Source organism: Pristiophorus japonicus, chromosome 3 (genome assembly GCF_044704955.1).
Source record: "Pristiophorus japonicus isolate sPriJap1 chromosome 3, sPriJap1.hap1, whole genome shotgun sequence".
NCBI lineage: Eukaryota > Metazoa > Chordata > Chondrichthyes > Pristiophoridae > Pristiophorus > Pristiophorus japonicus.
In genome coordinates, this window is record NC_091979.1 from 289,288,031 (window position 1) to 289,310,606 (window position 22,576).

General features: G+C 43.3%; 1 protein-coding gene across 2 annotated transcripts in view; it reads right to left on the bottom strand.

The window, feature by feature from the left end:
• The window catches only part of LOC139260323 (cilia- and flagella-associated protein 46), a 681,403-nt gene that overhangs the window by 146,369 nt on the left and 512,458 nt on the right, over positions 1–22,576 (bottom strand). For both annotated transcript variants that reach the window (XR_011592768.1, XM_070876797.1), the window contains exons 50-52: positions 22,291–22,455; positions 12,909–12,976; positions 7,581–7,641 (exon numbers count right to left, since the gene is read on the bottom strand). Coding sequence is in view for 1 of the 2 variants with exons in the window: in XM_070876797.1 (XP_070732898.1) it covers positions 7,581–7,641; positions 12,909–12,976; positions 22,291–22,455 (294 nt within the window). In the remaining variant the exon portion in view is untranslated. The remainder of the gene's footprint in view (positions 1–7,580; positions 7,642–12,908; positions 12,977–22,290; positions 22,456–22,576) is intronic.

Here is a 22,576-nt window from a genome sequence, read left to right on the forward strand (position 1 = left end):
TCCAAGGCCATCAGATCAAGGATGACAGAAGCTTGACAGAAGGATGACAGATATGACTATACCCTGGACGCCACAGGAACTGAGGATCATTCTGCCTAAATTGTGGTAAACCAACAGTAAAGAAACCAGGCAACTTCTGTTTGGAACTGGGCTCCTATGTAGGACAAGTCCGATATGTTGGACATAAGATCAATCATGAATCCTAGGTGACCCAGTAAAGGCAAGACATGGTGCATCACTACCTCTTAAGTCTCTGCAAAGAACATTCATACCAGTCTGTTGTCCAACAAGCAGCCACATTGCCACTGAGAAGCTGTCAGTACGGAATAGTACTTGAGGGCTGAAAGCAAGCTGAGTGGCAGCATTTTGTACTGATAGTTTTCCCAGTAATCTTGACAGATAGATACTTAGATGCTTCTTGTGGCCTTCCCTGATTCCGATATTGCATTACAACTTCTTCAGGTCATTTGCAGCTAGTTAGACGTCAAGCCATACTGCCTGGGTGATCTGCAGGAGGGGAAAACATTGGGATCTCCATCCATGCAACTAGATGTACAATCTTTATGCCTGTATCTTAGCAAATGTTGATGCTGAATCAAGTTCATCATATTAAAATATGGAAAAAGATAAGCCTATTGCCCTTAATGACAATAATTGAGTTATTTTTCCACGGTTAAAAATAGGCCAAATTGCGATAGCACTCTTTTTGGAGCTATTTAGCGACTTTTTTTCCCCGCCAAATTACGCCAAAAAATAAAGGCGCAAAATTGGCCAAACGGCACTTTGGTGCAATGGAACTGAATTTTTCGGTGCTTAAAAAAAAAAACGGCCATTCTGCACATGTGCAGAAAAAAAAATTGGGTTTTTTCTGCCCGTTTTTGGTACCTTTGTCAACTGTAAGGGGATGTTTTTTGTAGAAATGGAGGTTTGTGTTGGCATAGTCAAATCATTAGGATGGACAAACAGCTGCTGATGACTAAATTGAAAAGAAGAATGGCTATATTAATTGAGAAACAAATTGATGTTTGCTTTAATCTCAAGTAAAGAGATAAAAAGAGATAACTTATATACAACATATGGGTTTGATAGACTGTGGCACAAACCATTAGTTTGACTTAAAAGATCGTGGACCCGAATTTGGTGAAACTCAAGTTCTGCCCGTTTTTCGGCGGTGCGTGATTTTTTTTACTGCCCGGGAGAGAGTCACAGGGCAGGGGCGGCGGGGGGGGGGGGCGACGAGACACGGTGAAGTGGGGGGGGGGGTAGATGGAGATGAGAAACAGTGGGGGGGGGGTGGAGATGGGACACGGTGGGGGGGGGGGGGGGGTGGAGACGAGACGAGACACGGGGGGGGGGGGGGGGGTGGAGACGAGATACCGGGGGGGGTGGGGGCGGGGTGGAGAAACTAATGTGAGTGAGACTAATGAGCGAGAGAGACTAAAGGCCCGATTTTGGCCACGACTTGCATCAATTTTTTTGGTTTAAGTTAAAAAATGCCATTTCCCCCAAAAATTTGCTCCAGAGTAAGTCAGTTAAGTACGATTTTTTTTAGTTTAGTTTTTCTTTCCAAAAGTGGGTGTTCCCAGACACTTACGCCAGTTTTGCCCATTTATGCCACTTTGGCCAGCTAAAACTTACTCCAAATCGACTTAGGTTAGCGTATATGTGGCCAGCTCTGAAAAACCTTGCGGGCAGTTAAAAAAATGGGCGCAGGTTAGTACATTTAAAACATCAAGACTTACAAAGTGCAAAAATAAGCATTCAATAACAAATAAAAAATACAAGAAAGCTGACGACCTGCACCAAGACTTACAAAGCATTGAACAAACCACAAAGTAATAAGCAATCAATCAATAACAAATAAAATAAAAAAATCGAAGTCCTACCTTTATGTCAGAATCAAGTTTTTTTTTTAAAAAAGTTCCCCCCCCCTCCATCAAAACACTCCTTCTCCACCGCCCCCCACCCCCGCAAAACTCTCCTCCTCCTGCCCCTCAATCAAAACTCTCAAGCACAAATATCAATGAATAAAAAATAAAACTGAAGTCCTACCTCGGCCCGGGAACTCAGTGGGCCAGCCGGCCGGTGCGGGAGGCCACTTGGCCGCGGATAGGGTGCGGCAAAATCGGGGCGTCCCTTTGGCCGGGATAGGGGCTGCGAGCATAGAGTCATGCTCACAGCCCGCAGGACACGCTGGGAGGACAGGAGCATGTGCGCAGACTTCATTGCGCATGCGCGCAGGTTCCGGCACTGTTTTCGGCACTGGCCTGTTGCTCCGCCCCCCATTTCACAATGCACGCCATGCTGGGACTCGAGACTCGGAAGAGCAACCAGGATGGGGCGACTTTTTACCGGTGCCGTTTCCAGCGCGCAAAGTCGCTGCACTTAAGGTAAGTGCACCAAAAAAAGGGGTTGGGCAAAATTGAGCCCTAAAGAAGTAAATAAGGCTTTATTAAACCATTTATATCATTGCATAATACTAGAAAATACTACAATCTATTTAAAAATAACGTCAAACTGTGGAGAACTATAAAGATCTGTGTAATATCAAATCAAACCAGTCAGATCTGTGTCCAGACCGCCCATTTAAAATCCAGTAAGACCTGCTTTTTCAGGACGGTATTAAGGTCCGGTGGTAAACAGATCTTAATAATGAAACTTCCATGTTGGGCAGTATTTTATCAGTAATATATGGGCGGACAGTATCGAATACCGCCCGGCAGTAATGACTGGAATTTACCGCTGGGCGGTATCTGGGCAGTAAATGTGTTTTTTTGATGAAACTTGTATTTCTGGGTGGTAATTGGGTGGTAGTGGGAATTAGTGGGTGGCAAGTTATTGAATTTCAGACTCCATATGCTTTGAACATTCTTGTTATTTTAACTTGTGAAAACTTGAAGAACATTAATCTACATATTGATTGGGCTAAACTAACTGGTAGCGAAAGATTTCCTGGAGTGTATTCGGGATAGTTTTCTAGACCAATATGTCGAGGAACCAACCAGGGAGCTGGCCATCCTAGACTGGGTGATGCGTAATGAGAAGGGACTAATTAGCAATCTTGTTGTGCGAGGCCCCTTGGGGAAAAGTGACCATAATATGGTAGAATTCCTTATTAAGATGGAGAGTGACAAAGTTAATTCGGAAACTAGGGTCCTGAACTTAAGGAAAGGTAACTTCGACGGTATGAGGCGTGAATTGGCTAGAATAGACTGGATACTCAAAAGGTATGATGGTGGATAGTCAGTGGCAAACATTTAAAGATCACATGGATGAACTTCAGCAATTGTTCATTCCTGTCTGGAGTAAAAATAAAACTGGGAAGGTGGCTCAGCCATGGCGAACAAAGGAAATTAAGGATATTGTTAAAGCCAAGGACGAGGCATATAAATTGACTAGAAAAAGCAACAAACCTGAGAACTGGGAGAAATTTAGAATTCAACAGAGGAGGACTAAGGGTTTAATTCGGAGGGGGAAAATAGAGTATGAGAGGAAGCTTGCAGGGAATATAAAAACTGACTGTAAAAGCTTCTATAAATATGTGAAGAGAAAAAGATTAGTGAAGACAAAAGTAGGTCCCTTGCAGTCGGATTCAGGTGAATTTATAATGGGGAATAAAGAAATGGCAGACCAATTGAACCAATACTTTGGTTATGTCTTCACGAAGGAAGATACAAATAACCTTCCGAAAGTACTAGGAGACAGTGGGTCTCATGAGAAGGAGGAACTGAAAGAAATCCTTATTAGGCAGGAAAACTGCGTTAGGGAAATTGATGGGATTGAAGGCCGATAAATCCCCGGGGCCTGATCGTCTGCATCCCAGAGTACTCAAGGAAGTGGCCCTAGAAATAGTGGATGCATTGGTAATCATTTTCCAACAGTCTATTGACTCTGGATCAGATCCTATGGACTGGAGGGTAGCTAATGTAACACCACTTTTTAAAAACGGAGGGAGAGAGAAAACGGGTAATTATAGACCGGTTAGCCTGACATCAGTAGCGGGGAAAATGTTGGAATCAATCATTAAGGATGAAATAGCAGCACATTTGGAAAGCAGTGACAGGATCGGACCAAGTCAGCATGGATTTATAAATGGGAAATCATGCTGGACGAATCTTCTGGAATTTTTTGAGGATGTAACTAGCAGAGTGGACAAGGGAGAACCAGTGGATGTGGTGTATTTGGACTTTCAAAAGGCTTTTGACAAGGTCCCGCACAAAAGATTAATGTGCAAAGTTAAAGCACATGGGATTGGGGGTAATGTGCTGACGTGGATTGAGAACTGGTTGGCAGACAGGAAGCAAAGAGTAGGAGTAAATGGGTCCTTTTCAGAATGGCAGGCAGTGACTAGTGGGGTACCGCAAGGTTCTGTGCTGGGGCCCCAGCTGTTTACAATGTACATTAATGAGTTAGATGAAGGAATAGAGTGTAATATCTCCAAGTTTGCGGATGACACTAAACTGGGTGGCGGTGTGAGCTGTGAGGAGGATGCTAAGAGGCTGCAGGGTGACTTGGACAGGTTAGGTGAGTGGGCAAATACATGGCAGATGCAGTACAATGTGGATAAATGTGAGGTTACCCATTTTGGGGGCAAAAACACGAAGGCAGAATATTATCTGAATGACGGCAGACTAGGAAAAGGGGAGGTGCAACGAGACCTGGGTGTCATGGTCCATCAGTCACTGAAAGTGGGCACGCAGGTGCAGCAGGCGGTAAATGGTATGTTGGCCTTCATAGCTAGGGGATTTGAATATAGAAGCAGGGAGGTCTTAATGCAGCTGTATAGGGCCTTGGTGAGGCCTCACCTGAAATATTGTGTTCAGTTTTGGTCTCCTAGTCTAAGGAAGGACGTTCTTGCTGTTGAGGGAGTGCAGCGGAGGTTCACCAGACTGATTCCAGGGATGGCTGGGCTGTCATATGAGGAGAGAGAGACTGGATCAACTGGGCCTTTACTCACTGAAGTTTAGAAGGATGAGAGGGGATCTCATAGAAACATATAAGATTCTGACAGGACTGGACAGGATAGATGTGGGAAGAATGTTCCCGATGTTGGGGATGTCCAGAACCAGGGGACATAGTCTAAGGATAAGGGGTAGGCCATTTAGGACTGAGATGAGGAGAAACTTCTTCACTCAGAGTCGTTAACCTATGGAATTCCCTGCCGCAGAGAGTTGTTGATGCCAGTTCACTGAATATATTCAAGAGGGCGTTTGATATGGCCCTTACGGTTAAGGGGATCAAGGGGAATGGAGAGAAAGCAGGAAAGGGGTACTGAAGGAATGATTAGCCATGATATTGAATGGCGGTGCTTGCTCGAAGGGCACCTATTTTCTATGTTTCTAATTACCTTTAAGTTTAATTACATATTTCAAGCACACCTGTCAACAGATTACAGGAATGACTTTGTAAACCACAAATAGCAAGAGAGATTAAACCCACAAATATTTACATTCAGCAGAATTGAACAATATCCCATTTTAGAATTTAGCTTTAAGGTGCTCTGGTTGCAGATGGCAAACCAAAGCAGTTATTATTTGAGCTATGTATTACTGGTATAAAGACTTCTGCATTACTACAACAAATGATCAGTACTTATGGATTGGAGGGTAGCTAATGTAACTCCACTTTTTCAAAAAGGAGGGAGAGAGAGAAAACAGGGAATTATAGACCAGTTAGCCTGACATCAGTGGTGGGGAAAATGCTGGAATCAATTATTAAAGATGCAATAGCAGCACATTTGAAAAACAGTGACAGGATCGGTCTAAGTCAGCATGAATTTATGAAAGGGAAATCATGCTTGACAAACCTTCAAGAGTTTTTTGAGGATCTAACTAGTAGAGTGGATAAGGGAGAACTAGTGGATGTGGTGTATTTGGACTTGCAAGAAATTAGTGTGCATAATTAAGGCACATGGTATTGGGGGTAAGGTATTGACGTGGATAGAGAACTGGTTGGCAGACAGGAAGCAAAGAGTGGGAATAAACAGGTCCTTTTCAGAATGGCAGGTAGTGACTAGTGGGGCGTTGCAAGTTTCAATACTGGGACCCCAGCTATTTACAATATACATGAATGATTTGGACGAAGGAATTGAATATAATATCTCCAAGTTTGCAGATGACACTAAGCTGAGCAGCAGTCTGAGCTGTGAGGAGGATGCCAAGAGACTGCAGGGTGACTTGGACAGGTTCGGTGAATGGGCAAATGCATGGCAGATGCAGTATAATGTAGATAAAGGTGAGGTTATCCACTTTGGTGGCAAAAACAGGAAGGCAGATTGTCTGAATGGTGACAGATTAGTAAAAGGGGAGATGCAACGAGACCTGTGTGTCATGGTACATCAGTCACTGAAGGTAGGCATGCAGGTGCAGTAGGCAGTAAAGAAAGCAAACGGCATGCGGGCCTTCACAGTGAGAGGATGAGTATAGGAGCAGGGAGGTCTTTCTGCAGTTGTACAGGGCCTTGGTGAGACCACACCTTGAGTATTGTGTGCAGTTTTGGTCTCCTAATCTGAAGAAGGACATGCTTGCTATTGAGGGAGTGCAGCGAAGGTTCACCAGACTAATTCCCAGGATGGCAGGACTGACATATGAAGAAAGATTGCATCGGCTAGGCTTATATTCACTGGAATTTAGAAGAATGAGAGGGGATCTCTCAGAAACATATAAAATTATGACGGGACTGGACAGGTTAGATGCAGGAAGAATGTTCCTGATGTTGGGGAAGTCCAGAACCAGGGGTCACAGTCTAAGGATAAGGGGTAAGCCATTTAGGATTGAGATGAGGAGAAACTTTTTCACCCAGAGTGTGGTTAACCTGTGGAATTCTCTACCACAGAAAGTTGTTGAGTCCAGTTCGTTGGATATATTCAAGAGGGAGTTAGATGTGGCCCTTACGACTAAGGGGATCAAGGGGTATGGAGATGGCGGGAGTGGGGTACTGAAGTTGCATGATCAGCCATGATCATATTGAATAGCGTTGCAGGCTTGAAGGGCCAAATGGCCTGCTCTTACATCTATTTTCTATGTTTCCATGATGCAAACCTGCTCTAAAGTAAGACATTTTAATGGCAAATTTCCCAACAACGAATGGCATCCTAATAAAGTGTTCACATGTAATCCTTCTTTGAGCACAATTACCCCATAAACTATTTTGCAAAGTTGTTGAAAACATTGAACATGCCGTTATCACCGGTTTCGGCCTGAATCCGGCCAGGAAAGACTTGCATTTTTGGGTATTTTTTTTTTTTAAATCGCAGGGGTTAAAAATGACAGTATTGGCCACTTTTTCCAAAAACGGCGATATCGGACTTTTTGATGCCGAGTGACATCACAAAAACGGTTTCGAAAAAAGGCAGTCATTATTTATTATCACTGGCATTAAACCACTGGCCAATATAGCAAAATGACGGAATTTTTTTTTTACGACATATAAACACAACGCCAAAAAATGCCATTAAAACGGCTGTAATCCTGGCCAATTTCTAGCCCATTTAATATGTTTTACTAATCCTTAAATCATATAAATTAATTAACAGGTTAGAATTGTTTCTTTCAAAGAAATCTTAATCATTGAAAGGATACATTGGAATTGATGAGTGTTCACTGGAAAACAGTTTGATGGTAAAACACGATTGATTGGTATCTGTAATTCAAACATAAAGGAAAACAAATGGCAACACTGAAACTATCACAAACATTACTCAGGTTATTATATTCAGCAAAATGCAGCAATTAAACTTTGCTTGAAGTTTTATTGACTGCATTGTTTTATATCCCCTGGTTTAAAATAGGGAGTGAAACTGCTCAGCAAATCTGGTGAAATCTGCTGTAACTTTGGTGGGACTACATCGAAACAGCCAGAAACTTTGTTAACATTTTCTACTCACTATAAATTCTGGCAGAAAGATTTTGAACTTTGTTCTCTTGTTTTTCAAAAGCACACCTGACTGAACAGTACTGATGACTTCTTAAAAGATAGGTACACAGCACAATGCATAATGCAAATTCAAATCAGTGTCACAACTCTGGGCAAAAATTTCAAATCTAAGCCCAAAGTAAATAACTTTAACAAGAGCATTAAAATATACAAGACAATTCAGTGGTACATTTAATTGTGTTATTAGGAAATATTTAATTATTTGAATATTTTAATTTTGTTTCAACCCTTATTTTTGACATTAGAAATTTCAGTTATGAAGAAAAAAAGGCTGATGCAAAACATTTTTGGAAAGCATTTTGAGCAATTTATGGAAACCCGGTGATCAGACTGCACACAGAGTGAAATACACTCTCACTATAAAATAGTAGCTATCGTGCGTCACAATTAGCACTGAAAATACCAATCACAACAGCATCCATAGGAGTAACAGGTGCTGAATGTATTTATACTGTGTTTTAAATGAAAAATGGAGAATGTCTTGGAAGGGTCAAGGACAGAATCTATTTGGTTAGAGTTAGGAAATAATAGAGGTGCCATTACTAGGAGTATTCTATAGGCAGCCAACTAGTGGGAAGGATATATAGGAGCAAATTTGTAGGGAAATTACAAGAAGGTGCAAGAACTATAGAGTAGTGATAATTGGGGACTTCAACTTTCCGAATACAGACTGGGATAGTAATAATGTAAAGGGCAGAGAGGGTGAAGAATTTTTGAAGTGTGTTCAGGAGAACTTTCTTGACCAGTATGTTTCCAGCCCAATGAGGAAGGAAGCATTGTTGGATCTGGTTCTGGGGAATGAGGTGAGTTAAGTGGAGCAAGTGTCAGTAAGGGAATATTTAGGAAACAGTGATCATAGCATCATAAGATTTAGACTAGCTATGGAAAAAGACAGGGAACAATCGAGAGTTAATATACTTAATTGGAAGGAGGTCAATTTCAATGGGTTGAGAGTGAATCTGGCCTGTGTAAATTGGAAGCAATGATTGGCAGGCAAAACTGTAATTGAACAATGGGTTGCCATTATTGAAGAGATGGTTTGGGTACAGTCGAGATACATTCCCATGAGGGGGAAAGGTAGGGCAACCAAAGCCAGAGCTCCCTGGATGACTAAAGAGATAGAGAGTAAGATAAAGCAGCAAAAAGGGGGGCATATGACAGATGTCAGGTTGAGAATACAAGTGAGAACCAGGCTGAATATAGAAAGTTCAGAGGGGAAGTGAAAAAGGAAATAAGAGGGGCAAAGAGAGAGTATGAGAATGGATTGGCAGTTAACATAAAAGGTAATCCAAAAGTCTTCTATAGGCATATAAATAGTAAACGGGCCATAAGAAGAGAGATGGAAACGGTTTGGGACCAAAATGGAGACAAAAGCATGGAGGCAGAGGTACTAAATGAGTACTTTGCATCTGTCTTTACCAAGGAAGAAAATGCTGCCAAAGTCATGGTGAAAGAGAAGGTAGTTAAGATACTAGATGGGATAAAAATTGATAAACAGGAGGTACTAGAAAGACTGGCTGTACTTAAAGAAGATAAATCACCAGGACCAGATGGGATGCATCCTAGGGAAGTAAAAGTGGAAATTGCAAAGGTACTGGCCATAATCTGCCATGCCTCCTTAAATACTGGGGTGGTGCCAGAGGACTGGAGAATTGACAATGTTACAAGCTTGTTCAAAAAAGGGTGCAAGGATAAACCCAGCAACTACAGGCCCGTCAGTTTAAGCTTGATAGTGGAGAAGCTTTTAGAAATGATAATCAGGGACAAAATCTAGTCACTTGGACAAGTGTGGATTTACTAAGGAAAGCCAGCACAGATCTGTTAAAGGTAAATCTTGTTTAATTAACTTGATTGAGTTTTGTGATGAGGTAACAGAGAGGTTGATGAGGGCAATGCGGTTGATGCGGTGTACATGGACTTCTAAAAGGCATTTCATAAAGTGCAACACAATAGGCTTGCCAGTAAAGTTGAAGCCCATGGAATAAAAAGGACAGTGGCAGCATGGATACAAAATTGGCTAAGTGACAGGAAAGAAGTAGTAGTGTTAAACGGTTGTTTTTCGGACTGGGGAAAGGTATACAGTAGTGTTCCCTATGGGGTCGGTACAAGGACCACTGCTTTTCTTGATTTATATTAATGACTTAGACTTGGGTGTATAGGACACAATTTCAAAATTTGCAGATGACACAAAACTTGGAAGTATAGTGAACAGTGAGGAGGATAGTGATAGGACTTCAAGAGGACATAGACAGGCTGGTGGAATGGGTGGACATGTGGCAGATAAAATTTAATGCAGGGATATATTTTGATAGGAAGAACGAGGAGAGGCAATATAAACTAAAGGGTACAATTCTAAGGTGGGTACATGAACAGAGAGACCAAGGGGTATATGTGCACAAATCATTGAAGGTGACAGGGCAGGTTGAAAGCGTGGTTAAAAAAGCATATGGGATCCTGGGCTTCATAAATAGAGGAATAGAGTACAAAAACAAGGAATTTATGCTGAACCTTTATACTAGTTCGGCCTCAATTGGGGTATTGTGTCCAATTCTGGGCACATCACTGTAGGAAGAAAAGAGTTACAAGAATGGTTCCAGGGATGAGGGACTTCAGTTACGTGGGTTGACTGCAGAAACTGGGGTTGTTCTCCTTAGAGCAGAGAAGGTTGAGAAGAGATTTGATAGAGGTGTTCAAAATCATGAGTGGTCTGGACAGAGTAGATAGAGAGAAATTATTCCCATTGGCAGACAGGTTGAGAACTAGGGGTTTGGCAGAAGAAGCAAAGGTGACATGAGGAAAAATCTTTTTACGCAGCGAGTGGTTAGGATCGGGAATGCACTGCTTGAAAGGGTGGTGGAGGCAGATTCAATTGTGGCTTTCAAAAAAGAATTAAATAAGTACCTGAAGGAAAAAACATTTCAGGGCTATGGGGAAAGGGTGCGGGAATAGGACTAGCTGAAGTGCTCTTGCAGAGAGCTGGCACAGGCTCGGTCGGCCAAATGGCGTCCTTCTGTACTGTAACTATTCTATGATTCTAACACTCACTCTAGAACTGACTTTAACACATTATAGATGTTTCGAAAATGATATGGGTCGGGATTTAAACTTGGAGACAGGTAGAGAGCTGGAGGTGGGGCTGGAATGCAGATGGGAAACCCGGGAGAACGGCTTTCTCTTAGGCCCTGACGAATTTAACGGCAGAGCCTAATTTACATTATTATCTGTTTCCTGCCCGTAGTCAGTCAGATTGAGAGGTTCGGTAGGCCTGAGAAGCAGAGAGGAGGAAGCCTGGGATCTTCAAAGGTGGTGGAAGGCCATGAATGACGGAGGAGGAGAATGGACAGGATTTTCACAGGGAGGCCGGGATCGTCGGAGGTGGTGAAAGGCCGGGCCCGCTGGTTTGTGGGATGGGAGGGGGGTTCGGGACTGGGATCTTCAGAGGGGTTTGAGGCTGGGCTCTGTGGGAGGGGGGAGTGAATTGGCGGGGTCACAAGGCTGGGAATGGGGATGTCTATGATCGGCGGGGGGAGTCAGTGATCGGTCGGAGATGATCGGAGGCCGGGAGGGTGGGGTAGATCAGAGGACTCAAGGGGCAGACCGGAAGGCTGTGGGTGGCTGTCTGATTGTGGGGGTTGGCGAGGTAGGAGCGCTGGATGCAGCAAGTAAATGGAAAGGCACTTACCACCTGGATCCAGAAGGACTCGGCTTCCTTTAGCTGGCAGGTTCCCCGAAACCAGAGAAACGTGGTCGCCCACAGTTCAATTTAAAAGGTGGAGCACCATGAGGCACACAGCCTCATTATAATATTTAAATTGACAACCCACATTCTGCGATCAGTTGACCATCCGCTCCAACCCCCCCACCCTCTCCCCACGCCTCTGTTAAAACCGGAAGCGGGCAGGTTGGATGCGGGTTAGGGTCAGGATTTACATTTTAAACTTCCACCTGACCCAAACCCACCATTTTTGGGGGTTAAATTTCCCCCATGATTACATTTGATTGCCAATTTTGAAGTCATTTGAAGTAACATTTGAACCCCAAAAACATGCAGTCACACAATTGCATGAACACAATAACAAGTTTTTACATATTATAATTATTGCAATTATGAAAGTAATTATGATCCAACATTAGCAAGGTTCTTTGACTTTAGGAATGATGGAGAGATACATCTCTCTGTTAACAAGAAAAATGTTTTGCAATTTTATAATATCGGTACCTTTAACCAGTGCGGAAATGGACATTCACATTAATCATGTCTCAAAGGGATAGCATCCATGAGATTCTACCTTTTGACAACTTGGACTATTCTTTTAGTATGTCACAGGAACTTATACTAAAATATATTTTCTTCTTAAACAATTATGCCAAATTATGTCATATAGTATTCACAGAATGAAATTATCACATTGTTTATTGTAGATAATAAATAAGCCTAATACAAAAGCAAAATACTGCAGATGCTGGAATCTGGAATAAAAACAGAAAATGCTGGAAATCTCAGGTGGTCAGGCAGCCTCTGTGGAGAGGAAGCAGAGCTAACATTTCGAGTCGATGACCCTTCATCAGAACTGGAGAGTGTTCGAAAAGAACATTCTTTTTGAACACTCTTCAGAAAAGAACAGCCTCGTCTCTAATGGCAGTTGGTCATTATCTTGTCATTCACACTCTATCTTGACTAATATTTTTCTAACTCCTGGCATTAACATTTGAATTTGGGCCATCATCCCTTTTGTCTCTCTAATCTCTCCTATCTCTCCTGTCTTCCAACCTATCACAGACCTTCCTTTTTGTCCTTTCTTCCCCGTCCCCTTTCAGTGCTGGTTAAGAATCTGTTCTTTTCAAACACTCTCCAGTTCTGATGAAGGGTCACCGACCTGAAACGTTAACTCTGCTTCCTCTCCACAGATGCTGCCTGACCTGATATTTCCAGCATTTTCTGTTTTTATAATAAATAAGCCTATGTAGGTTACCATTTTAATGTTTTTCTTTGAGCTTCCTTTTGGTTTAGCACTCTTTTGTTCTTTTTTGTTCTCAGTTTCTGTTACAAAAAGAAAAGAAAAAATCACTTAAAATATTCGGAGTGATTATTTACACGAACAAATTTGAGTCGTTCTGCGCACGTACACTGTGTGAGGGCAGAGCCTAAACACCTTCCCGCCCCCCCACAACACCGGAGATGTTGCGGTTGCGCATTTGCACACGATGGTCGAACCACACATGCTACGTAAACTAGAGGTGATCCAAAACTCAGCTGCCAGTGTTCTAACTTGCAACAAGTCCCGCTCACCCATCACCCCTGTGCTCGCTGACCTACACTGGCTCCCGGTTAAGCAACTCTTGATTTCAAAATGCCCCTCCATGGCTTCGTTTCCCCCCCCCCCCCCCCGACTACTTCTGTAATCTCCTCCAGCCCGACAACCCCTTCGAGATGCCTGCGCTCCTCTAATTCTGCCCTCTTGAGCATCCCTGATTATAATCGCTCAACCATTGGTGGCAGTGCCTTCTGTTGCCTAGGCCATCAGCTCTGGAATTCCCTGCCTGAACCTCTCTTACCTCCTTCAAGATGCTCCTTAAAACCTACCTCTTTGACCAAGCATTTGGTCACCTGCCCTAATTTCTCCTTATGTAGCTCGGTGTTAAATTTTTGTCTCATAATACTCCTGTTAAGCACCTTGGCACATTTCACTACGGTAAAGACGCTATGTAAATACAAGTTGTTGGCATTTTTGTTGTTCCAACCGTGCTTGCGCACTAGATGTTCCAACTACGCAGGCGCCTAGCCACAGGGCTGCGGCCTGAACCACGCTTTCTGTAGGCCCAGCTCGAACACAGAGCACGGAGCCCATTAAATGGCTGTGGGCCCAACTCAAACTCCAGATCCTGGACCCATTCACTGGCAGTAGGCCCAGCTCAAACCCGATTCCGAAGCCCATTCACCATTTTTTGGCCCAGCTCAGGGGAAGAGCTGGTCAGGAGCTCAAGGGGAGAGAAGATGAAGAACTCGGTTGGGGAGAGAAGGTGAGCAACTCGGGAGGAGAAAGAAGAAAGACTTGCATTTATATAGCGCCTTTCATGACTACCGGACATCTCAAAGTGCTTAACAGCCAATGAAGTACCTTGGAGTGTAGTTACTGTTGTAATGTGGGAAATGCGGCAGCCAATTTGCGCACAGCTACTCCTACAAACAGCAATGTGATAATGACCAGATAAACTGGTTTAGTGATGTTATTTGAGGGATAAATATTGGCCAGGGCACTGGGGATAACTCAACTGCTCTTCTTTGAAATAGTGCCACGGGATCTTTTACGTCCACCTGAGGGTCTCGGTTTAATGTCTCATCCGACTGTGCAGCACTTCCTCAGCACTGGAGTGTCAGCCTAGATTTATATGCTCAAGTTCCTGGACTGGGAGAGGGAGGTCAGGAACTGGGGAGGGAGAATCTCAGGAATTTGTGGGGTGAGTGCAGAGAGAACAGTGGTGATGTGAAAGAACATGATCCAAGTCGAAACTGGGGTGGGGGAGGATGAGGGTGAGAACGTGATCCAAATGGTAAGACGGATCATGTTCTCCATACTCTGTTAGACATAGATCACGTTCTTCCAACCCCACTCCCACCCCATTTACACCCGCACCATGTTCTCCCTCTCCTCCCCCCTAGACCTGGATCACACTCTTGACGAAGAACAGCAGTGAGTTGATATCTCAGAAAACTCATCGTGTGTGTGGCAAGTGGCATCATTAGTCTGGACGAAATCAGGAAGTCATGACAACACTGTCACTATTCACTTCGTATGTACCCATTAAATCTATATCAATCCGTGACCCATATACAATGCCCTATCAGTCACCGCTGCTCACAGAGTGTTTCGTTTGACAGAGAGTTTAGTGACAGTGTGGGTACTTCCACTTGAACCGTGATGTCATCCTGTGCATGAGCAAGCTCACTCAATGCTGTCATTCACAGCACATGCTAAAAATCTACGATTCTGCTAATGATATCACTTAAAATGACATTACCCTCACCTTTTCTCGTTGAATGAAATGAGCCTCACTAAAACAACCTTGTAGCTCAAATTATGTAAAATATTCAATGGTGCCGATTCTACTCAGCAAATCAGGCGGCAATTACAGAAAGTGAAACAGAGTTAAAGTTACACATTCTGATGAAAGGTCATTGACCTGAAACATTAACTCTCCTCTCTCCACAGGTGCTGCCTGACTTAGAGTATTTCATGTTATATCACTCAACTGATGATCGGGAGGAGGTCAACAGGGCAGGCTGTCTGTGGCCATGAGAGTTACCTTGCTTTTCTAGGTGACCCTCTACATTTTTAATTTTGTTCATGGGATGTGAGCGTCGCTGGCAAGACCAGCATTTCTTGCCCATCCCTAATTGCCCTCGTGAAGGTCATCATCATCATAGGTGATCCCTCGAACGAGGCTGACTTGCTTCCACAAGAGTTCACAGATGTTTCAATGAAGGACCCGATGTTCCCGTCCTGATCTCCAATTGAAGGGGTGGAAGATACCTGTGCGTGGATTTTTTTAACGTGTGGTGACCGTTGCACATCAGCCACCACATGGGCTCGACAGTGGCAAGGGTTGAACTAGAACGACTGGAGACCTGCTCTGCCTTGAGAAGGTAGTGAACTGCTGAACCACTGCAGTCCGTGTGGTGAAAGTACTCCCATAGTGTTGTTAGGGAAGGAGTTACAGGATTAGACCCAGCGACGATGAAGGAACAGTGATATATTTCAATGTCAGGATGGTGTGCGACTTGGAGGGGAACTTGGAGGTGATAGTGTTGCTGCTCTTGTCTTTCTAGCTGGTAGAAGCCGCAGGTTTGGGAGAAGCTGTCAAAGAAATTTTGGCGAGTTGCTGCAGAGCATCTTGTAGGTGGTACACACTGAGTCATGGTGTGTTGGTGAAGTAGGGAGTGAATGTTTAAGGTGGTGGATGGGGTGCCAATCAAATGGGCTGCATTGTCATGGATGATTGGATGATGTCGAGCTTTGTGAATGTTTTTGGAGCTGCACTGATCCAGGCAATTGGGGAGTATTCCATCACACTCCTGACTTGTGTCTTGTAGATGGTGGAAAGGGTTTTTGGAGTCAGGAGGTGAGACGCTTGTATCTGACAGTATTCATGTGGCTGGTCCAGTTAAGTTTCTGGTCAATGGTGACCCCCCCAGGATGTTGATGGTGGGGAATTTGATGATGGTAATGCTGTTGAATATTAAAGGGAGGTGGTTAGACCCTCGCTTGTAAGAGACAGTCATTGCCTGACACTTGTGTAACAGCTCGCAGGAGGAAGAGGCGGAAGATGAGGAACTGATGACTCAAGTTGAGCAGGAGGAGGAGGAGGAGGAAGACGATGACATTTTTCAGAGGGGTGAGCAATCGCCTACCATGGAGGGCCAGATGGAGAGCTAATTATCCCTGTGCAGGGAGATGGTCGCGATCCTATCCAGGGTTTTGCAGGTTTCTCTGCAAACTGGAGCCAGTTCTCCGCGAACTGGAGCCAGTTTCCAGCAACCTGGAGCGAGTTCTGCATGAACTTTTCTAACTGGTCTTCTGAACAAGCACAGGAGACGTTGGAGGCCATTCGGCAGTAGACAGCCGCAACCAATGCCCTACGGCATGTGTTGCTGGCTGGACACGGCGCTGCACCCCAAGGTGTCGTGTCAGCTCGTAGGGAGACCCCGAGCACGCAAGTGAGTATGGAGGACACAGTTCCTCCTGACTTGGAAGTGGAGCCTTAGGCTTCTGCTTCCACTCCGTCACCTCCACCACGGCAGGAAGTCTTGCCGTACCACACTGCAAGACGTCTTGGTGTCGGTCTACGTAGACCAAAACGGACGGGTGGGGTACGAACACGGGGTGGGACAGGACACGGAGGGAAACGTGGGCGCAGGTAGGGAGGGGGGAGTGTTTTTCAAAAGTTTCATGTTCAATGTTCAATGTTTAACTGTTTATTCTTATTTTGTTAATTGTTAACGTTTTGGGGATTTGAGGGAACAGTGGGTTGGTGCAGGGGGGCGGCGAGTTGGAGAGAGGATGTTGTTAAATAGTTTATTAAAAATTATTTTTCTATCTTTGTTAATTAAAAAAAAATTCTTTAATTCAACTAATTTTGTGTCTTCTCTCTTAGTTACATTAGTTATCAAATTTACAGTTGTTCATCCATATTTGTTTATTCTTTTATTATACCAGTACTTTACATAAACTTAAACTTTATTTAAACTAAGCATAAATTCCAATGATAGGCCAGTGAAAGCAAGACAACAAGGAAACCCCACGCAAATGAAACCTTTGATTAACCCTAACTGAAAAGAACATTTGAATATCCACAGTTAGTGAGTGGAACCCCTTTCTGTTAAGAAAGACCTCCGCGTTCTTTAAGAATGCTTTGAGGTCAATGTGCGTGCAGTCTATTGCACCCTGCACCTTGGGGAAGTCTGCTATTCTCAAGAAACCCAAAGCCCTCTCGGTCTGTGCCTCCCTGGTCATTGTAAAGCTTATGAAGTCCATCCACGAGAGTAAAGGGCTTCAGTCACCTGTCAAATGCAGCAGTGTGTAGCGTGCTGAGATATATGGCAGATGTCAACAGTTGAAGCCTGAAAAGATCCCGATGCATAGAAGGCGAGGGCAGCAGTAACTTTCACCTCAGACAGTGTGGTTCTGATGGTGCTGGAAGGCTGCAGATCACCCTTGATGAGTTGACATATCTCATCGATGACCTCTTTCCGTAATCGCAGCCTCCTGGGGCAAACATTTTCAGACAAGTTCAGGTAAGATAGCTTTTCCTACTATCTTCGTTGGCTATATGGTCTCCTCCTCTGTCTTCGTCTCCGTCTACGCATTACTGTGCCATCTCTTCGATTGATCCTTTCAGTAACCAGTGTGTGAGCAGTTGCAATTAAAGGCAGGGAAAGCTTAGGATCCAAGATAACTATCAATAATTACGTGCACTAATTTTAATAATCTCACTACTCCATACTGTCTAATCACTGTACTCTGCGCACTCTACGCTGTATACCAGTCAGTATGATAGGCCCCAACAATATCAGTAAATAACTTTACTATGTAAAAGCTATTTACAAAATAATTTCAATATATAAAAGCTTTTTTCTGAAAATAACTTGATAATACCTCTTTATATTCCCTGTTCCAATATTCTGAATACAATTATCATTATAAATTAACTCTCTAAATAAATCACAACTAATCCTCCACCCTTCCTCTGAAGTTCAAAATGGCGTCCGTAGTGTCCATTATCTTTCTCTTAGGTCCAGAAAAAGCAACTATTTCTCAGCACTCTTTTGGGCCTTGCATCGGCCCAACGAAGTGCATGCTAGGTGCTGAAACTTGGGATGGGCCTAGTGTGGGCAATCATTTTGCCGATCATCTCGGCGATCAAAGTGGAAACTTAGACACCTGTTTTTCTGCCGATGTTTTGGGTCTAGTTTCCACTTTTTGCTCAAAATGGGCGATAGAGGTCTGTTTTGGGCGATAGCGGGGCCATAGATGGGTGATGTGAAGTGGAAAGTCTAGCCCTTAGTCTTTAAATTACTTCATTCTACAACACCAACAACAATTTATATCATTCTTACGAACAGTCCAAACCATCAGTTCACATAAAACTGCCCTTTTAAGAAGGTTGGTGCCAGCAGCAACATCATAGGATTTCTGCAGTCACATCTAAAGCCACTCTTTGGCTATACTCTTCAGATTTCAACAAATCAAATTACTAATCAGTGCCCCTAATATTCTGTGTCACCTTAAACCTAGTTTCTATGGAAAGCCAAACCAACTTCTATGGTAAAGGAAATGTAGATTTTACAGCAGGTTTGTTCAGGACTGGGAAACATCTGAATATAATAAATATTTTAAAATATTAAATAGAATTTGTTTTTTTAAACAATTTTGAAAATAGTTTATTGTGATAAGGGTTCTCAGTGTTACCACTTAATACCTAGCAGTCTTATCTGACTTCTCACTTAAGCTAGTTAAGATTGCTTGGCTTAAGTGACATCTAACTAAAATGGAGGATTTCTTTTTTTTTTAAAGTCAATATTTACAATATTGCATTTCCTTGTATGTTGATCAGAACTAAAACGTTAAATGCATTGTTCAGCCTCAGCATTCCCATTTAGTATACAACAACAAAAACTTACATTTATAGAGGATATTTAATGTAGTAAAATGTACCACGGTGCTTAATAAGCGTGATATCAATAAAAACATTTTTGACACCGAGCCACAGAAGGAGATATCAGGACAGATGACCAAAAGCTTGGTCAAAGTGATTGGTTTTAAGGAGGAGAGAGATATAAAATAGCAGATTGTTTAGGGAGGGAATTCTAGAGCTTAGGTCCAAGGCAGCTGAAAGTACGACCGCCAATGGAAGAGCAATTAAAATCTGGGATGCGCAATATACTTTGGGCTCACCAGCATTTTAAACAGATTGGGAGTTCCATTTTTTGTAATTCTAATTGAGGAAACCATAATGTTACAGCTATGTTTTCCATACTAGAAAATACATTAATACATAATTTATAAATATGGACACCTAAAAACACAGAAGCCCCAGATTTTAAAAGGGGAGCGGGTACGGTGTGCTGAGCCCCGAAGCAGGCAGTGAATCCGGGGAGTGCGGGGATGTGGAAGCCAGAATGCGGATGCACCTGGAGTACAGAAAATGGCAGTGGTTGTACGAGGAGCAAATAGCCAAACAGGAATACAAATAACTATGATATTTTGTCACAGAGAGCACAAAACTGAGCAAGAACAGTGAAGTCACATTTATGAGGAGCCTAATTACAGAGTTAATTAGTCGTTGCAAATGTTGAAAATTGTAGAGGTACTGTATTTTTTCTCGTAATATACTTTAGAACGTCAGTGACATGTTTGGAGAACATAACTGTTGAGAAAGAAACCAAAATAAAATGCACCTTTTGATTGAAATAAAATATATATTACAATAAAAGATTAAAATTAAATTAAAATTCTTGATGCCAAGAAGTAGGTCCTTTAAATTTTATCCAAAGTGAGAATTTCAGTGACTGATTAAGTTACCAAATAGCTTAAGAAAAAATATAAATATAGGTGAATTTCTAGAATTTAATTTAGTACATTTGCAGCTATAGATTTTTTTTAAGGATTTTCACTAATGCTGAGAAGCAAAGGTAAGCATCGTTCCATTTTGACTGGTGTACTGCATGGGATTGAAGCTTAGAGACTGAAAGAGATGGTAAATAAATGAAATATATATAAAAAGCTCAACTTGCAAAAATGCAACTTTGACAGGAAAAAAAAACTATTTAGTGAGATAGGGTTATAAACATGTGATAGACAGAGCAGGCAGGGATTAAAGTGCATTGAACAACATTGTATAGGATAGAGTCGATTTGTGCATGGATCTATGGGCCCAAGTTTCCACATGATTTGCGCCTGATTTTTAGGAGCAACTGGTGGAGAACGGACTATTTTAGAAATCGCAATTCTCCACATTTTTTTCCTGCAGTTCTAGTCAGGTAGAACAGTTCTACTTTGGAATAGAATTTTTCTTCAAAAGGGGGCGTGTCCGGCCACTGACGCCTGATTTGAAAGTTTCCACAGTGAAAACATACTCCAAACTAAAGTAGAATGGAGCAAGTGAAGATTTTTGTAGAACTGAAAAAACCTGTTCTACACATTAAAAAAATCAGGCGCAGATTACAAATTAGGCGTCCAGAACGAGGTGGGGGGTGGGGGGGGGAGGGGAAGGGAAGTCATTAAATTCTATAATAAATCCTTATTTATACTTATACAAATAAATCCAACCTGAATAAACATTTTATAAGCAACGAAAAGATTAAATAAACCATTTTCCTACCTATGTGAAAGTGCTTCAGGCAGGCCTTTCGGGACCGAAGGCTGAACGGGCCGGCCCGAGACTTGGGCAGGGCCCGTCCCCAGCACCAGATTTACAGTAGGTGGCGTTGGGTCAGGGAGGGGAGGTTCGGTTCGGGTGGGAAGAGAGAGAGGGGGGGGGGGGGGGAAAAGAGAGAGAGAGAGAGAGAGAGAGAGAGAGAGAGAGAGAGAGAGAGAGAGAGAGAGAGAGAGAGAGAGAGAGAGAGAGAGAGAGAGAGAGAGAGAGAGAGAGAGAGAGGTCAGATCAGATCCAGTCCAGGAGCGGGAGTCGGGCCAGGTCCAGTGGGGGGGGGGGGGGGGTTGGGTCGGGGGGCGGGAGCGTGGGTCGGGTCGGGTCCAGTCGGGGAGCGGGAACATAAGCGTGGGTCGGGTCGGGTCGGGTCCAGTCAGGGAGTCGGGGAGCGGGAACAGGAGCGCGGGTAGGGTCGGGTCGGGTCGGGTCGGGGGGGGGGGGGGGGGGAGGAGCAGGAGCTGGCCGTGGGAGGAGCCTTATTCACGCAGCCCCAGTGAGGCCATTCAGCCAGGGCTAGGGGCTGCGTGCTTCGGGCCCCTCCCACACAGTTCAGCACCTGGAGCTACTGCACTTGCGTGCCCACTGTAGCGCGCATGTGCAGAGGTCCCGGCATTGTTTTCAGCGCAGGGACCTGGCTCCGCCCCCCCACAGCTCGTGCTGGCTGCGCCGAGGGCCAGAGGACCTGCAAGTAGGTGGAGAATACCGAGGATTTTTTTAGGCGCACTTTGTGGCGCGAAAAACGGGCGTCCAGGTCGGGACTGCGCCGTTCTAGGCGCGTGTGGAAACTTGGCCCCATAAAATGTACATTCTAAAAATCACAAAATTGTTAAGTTTCAATCTAAAAGTATATGTGTGGCTTGAAATAACCAAGCAAATATATTTGTAAAAAGTTCAAAATCAGATATGAGATAAATTAGTAAACTGCTTTGGCAATTTAATGTTACAAAATTTGTTACATTGCTTTGAAGTACAGTCTGAGATCAAAAATAAAATGATTAACTCCATTAATAATGGAGATTTTTAGACTTGGCGCTATCTTCCTCCAGGCCGACAATCCCCCAAACTCTTCTTTTTTCTTCAACTCTTGCATAGCCATCCCCTCCTCCTTCATCTTCACCCACACCCTCATCCCCCACCCCCTCATCCCCCACCCCCCCTTCCTTCAGCAGCACTTTTTGGAATTTACTTCATAAACTCCTCCATTTTTTTCTTCTCCTTTAAGACCATCAAACCCCACCTCTTTGACCAAACTTTTGGTCATCCCTCCTAATTGCTCCTTCTTAAGCTCAGCACCTGTTTTCCTCACACCTTTGTGAAGTCCTTTGGGACATTTATCTACATTAAGAGCACTATATGAATGCAAGTTGTTGATTTTCTGTAAACGGAAAGACATCAGATTAATCAACCTATTTATTGGTATGTTACCTGATTCATCTCTGTGTAGGCGATTGTATAGCACCTGCAATGAGAAGTCTCTTGACACGGAGGTGATTACATCCTCCTGCAACACTTTCAATGCCTCCAAAGGTAGTTCCAACAACAGTTTGTCAGCCAATAAGATTACAAATTCTCCTAAATCATGAGAATGGCCTGGGAAGGATTGATGAAAAAAATTAGTTTCACAATGACTTCAGTGAAACAATATTGAAGCAACAATGACATTAATTAATTAAGAAAATGTCTGCACAATTAAAAGACAAAATATCCTGCA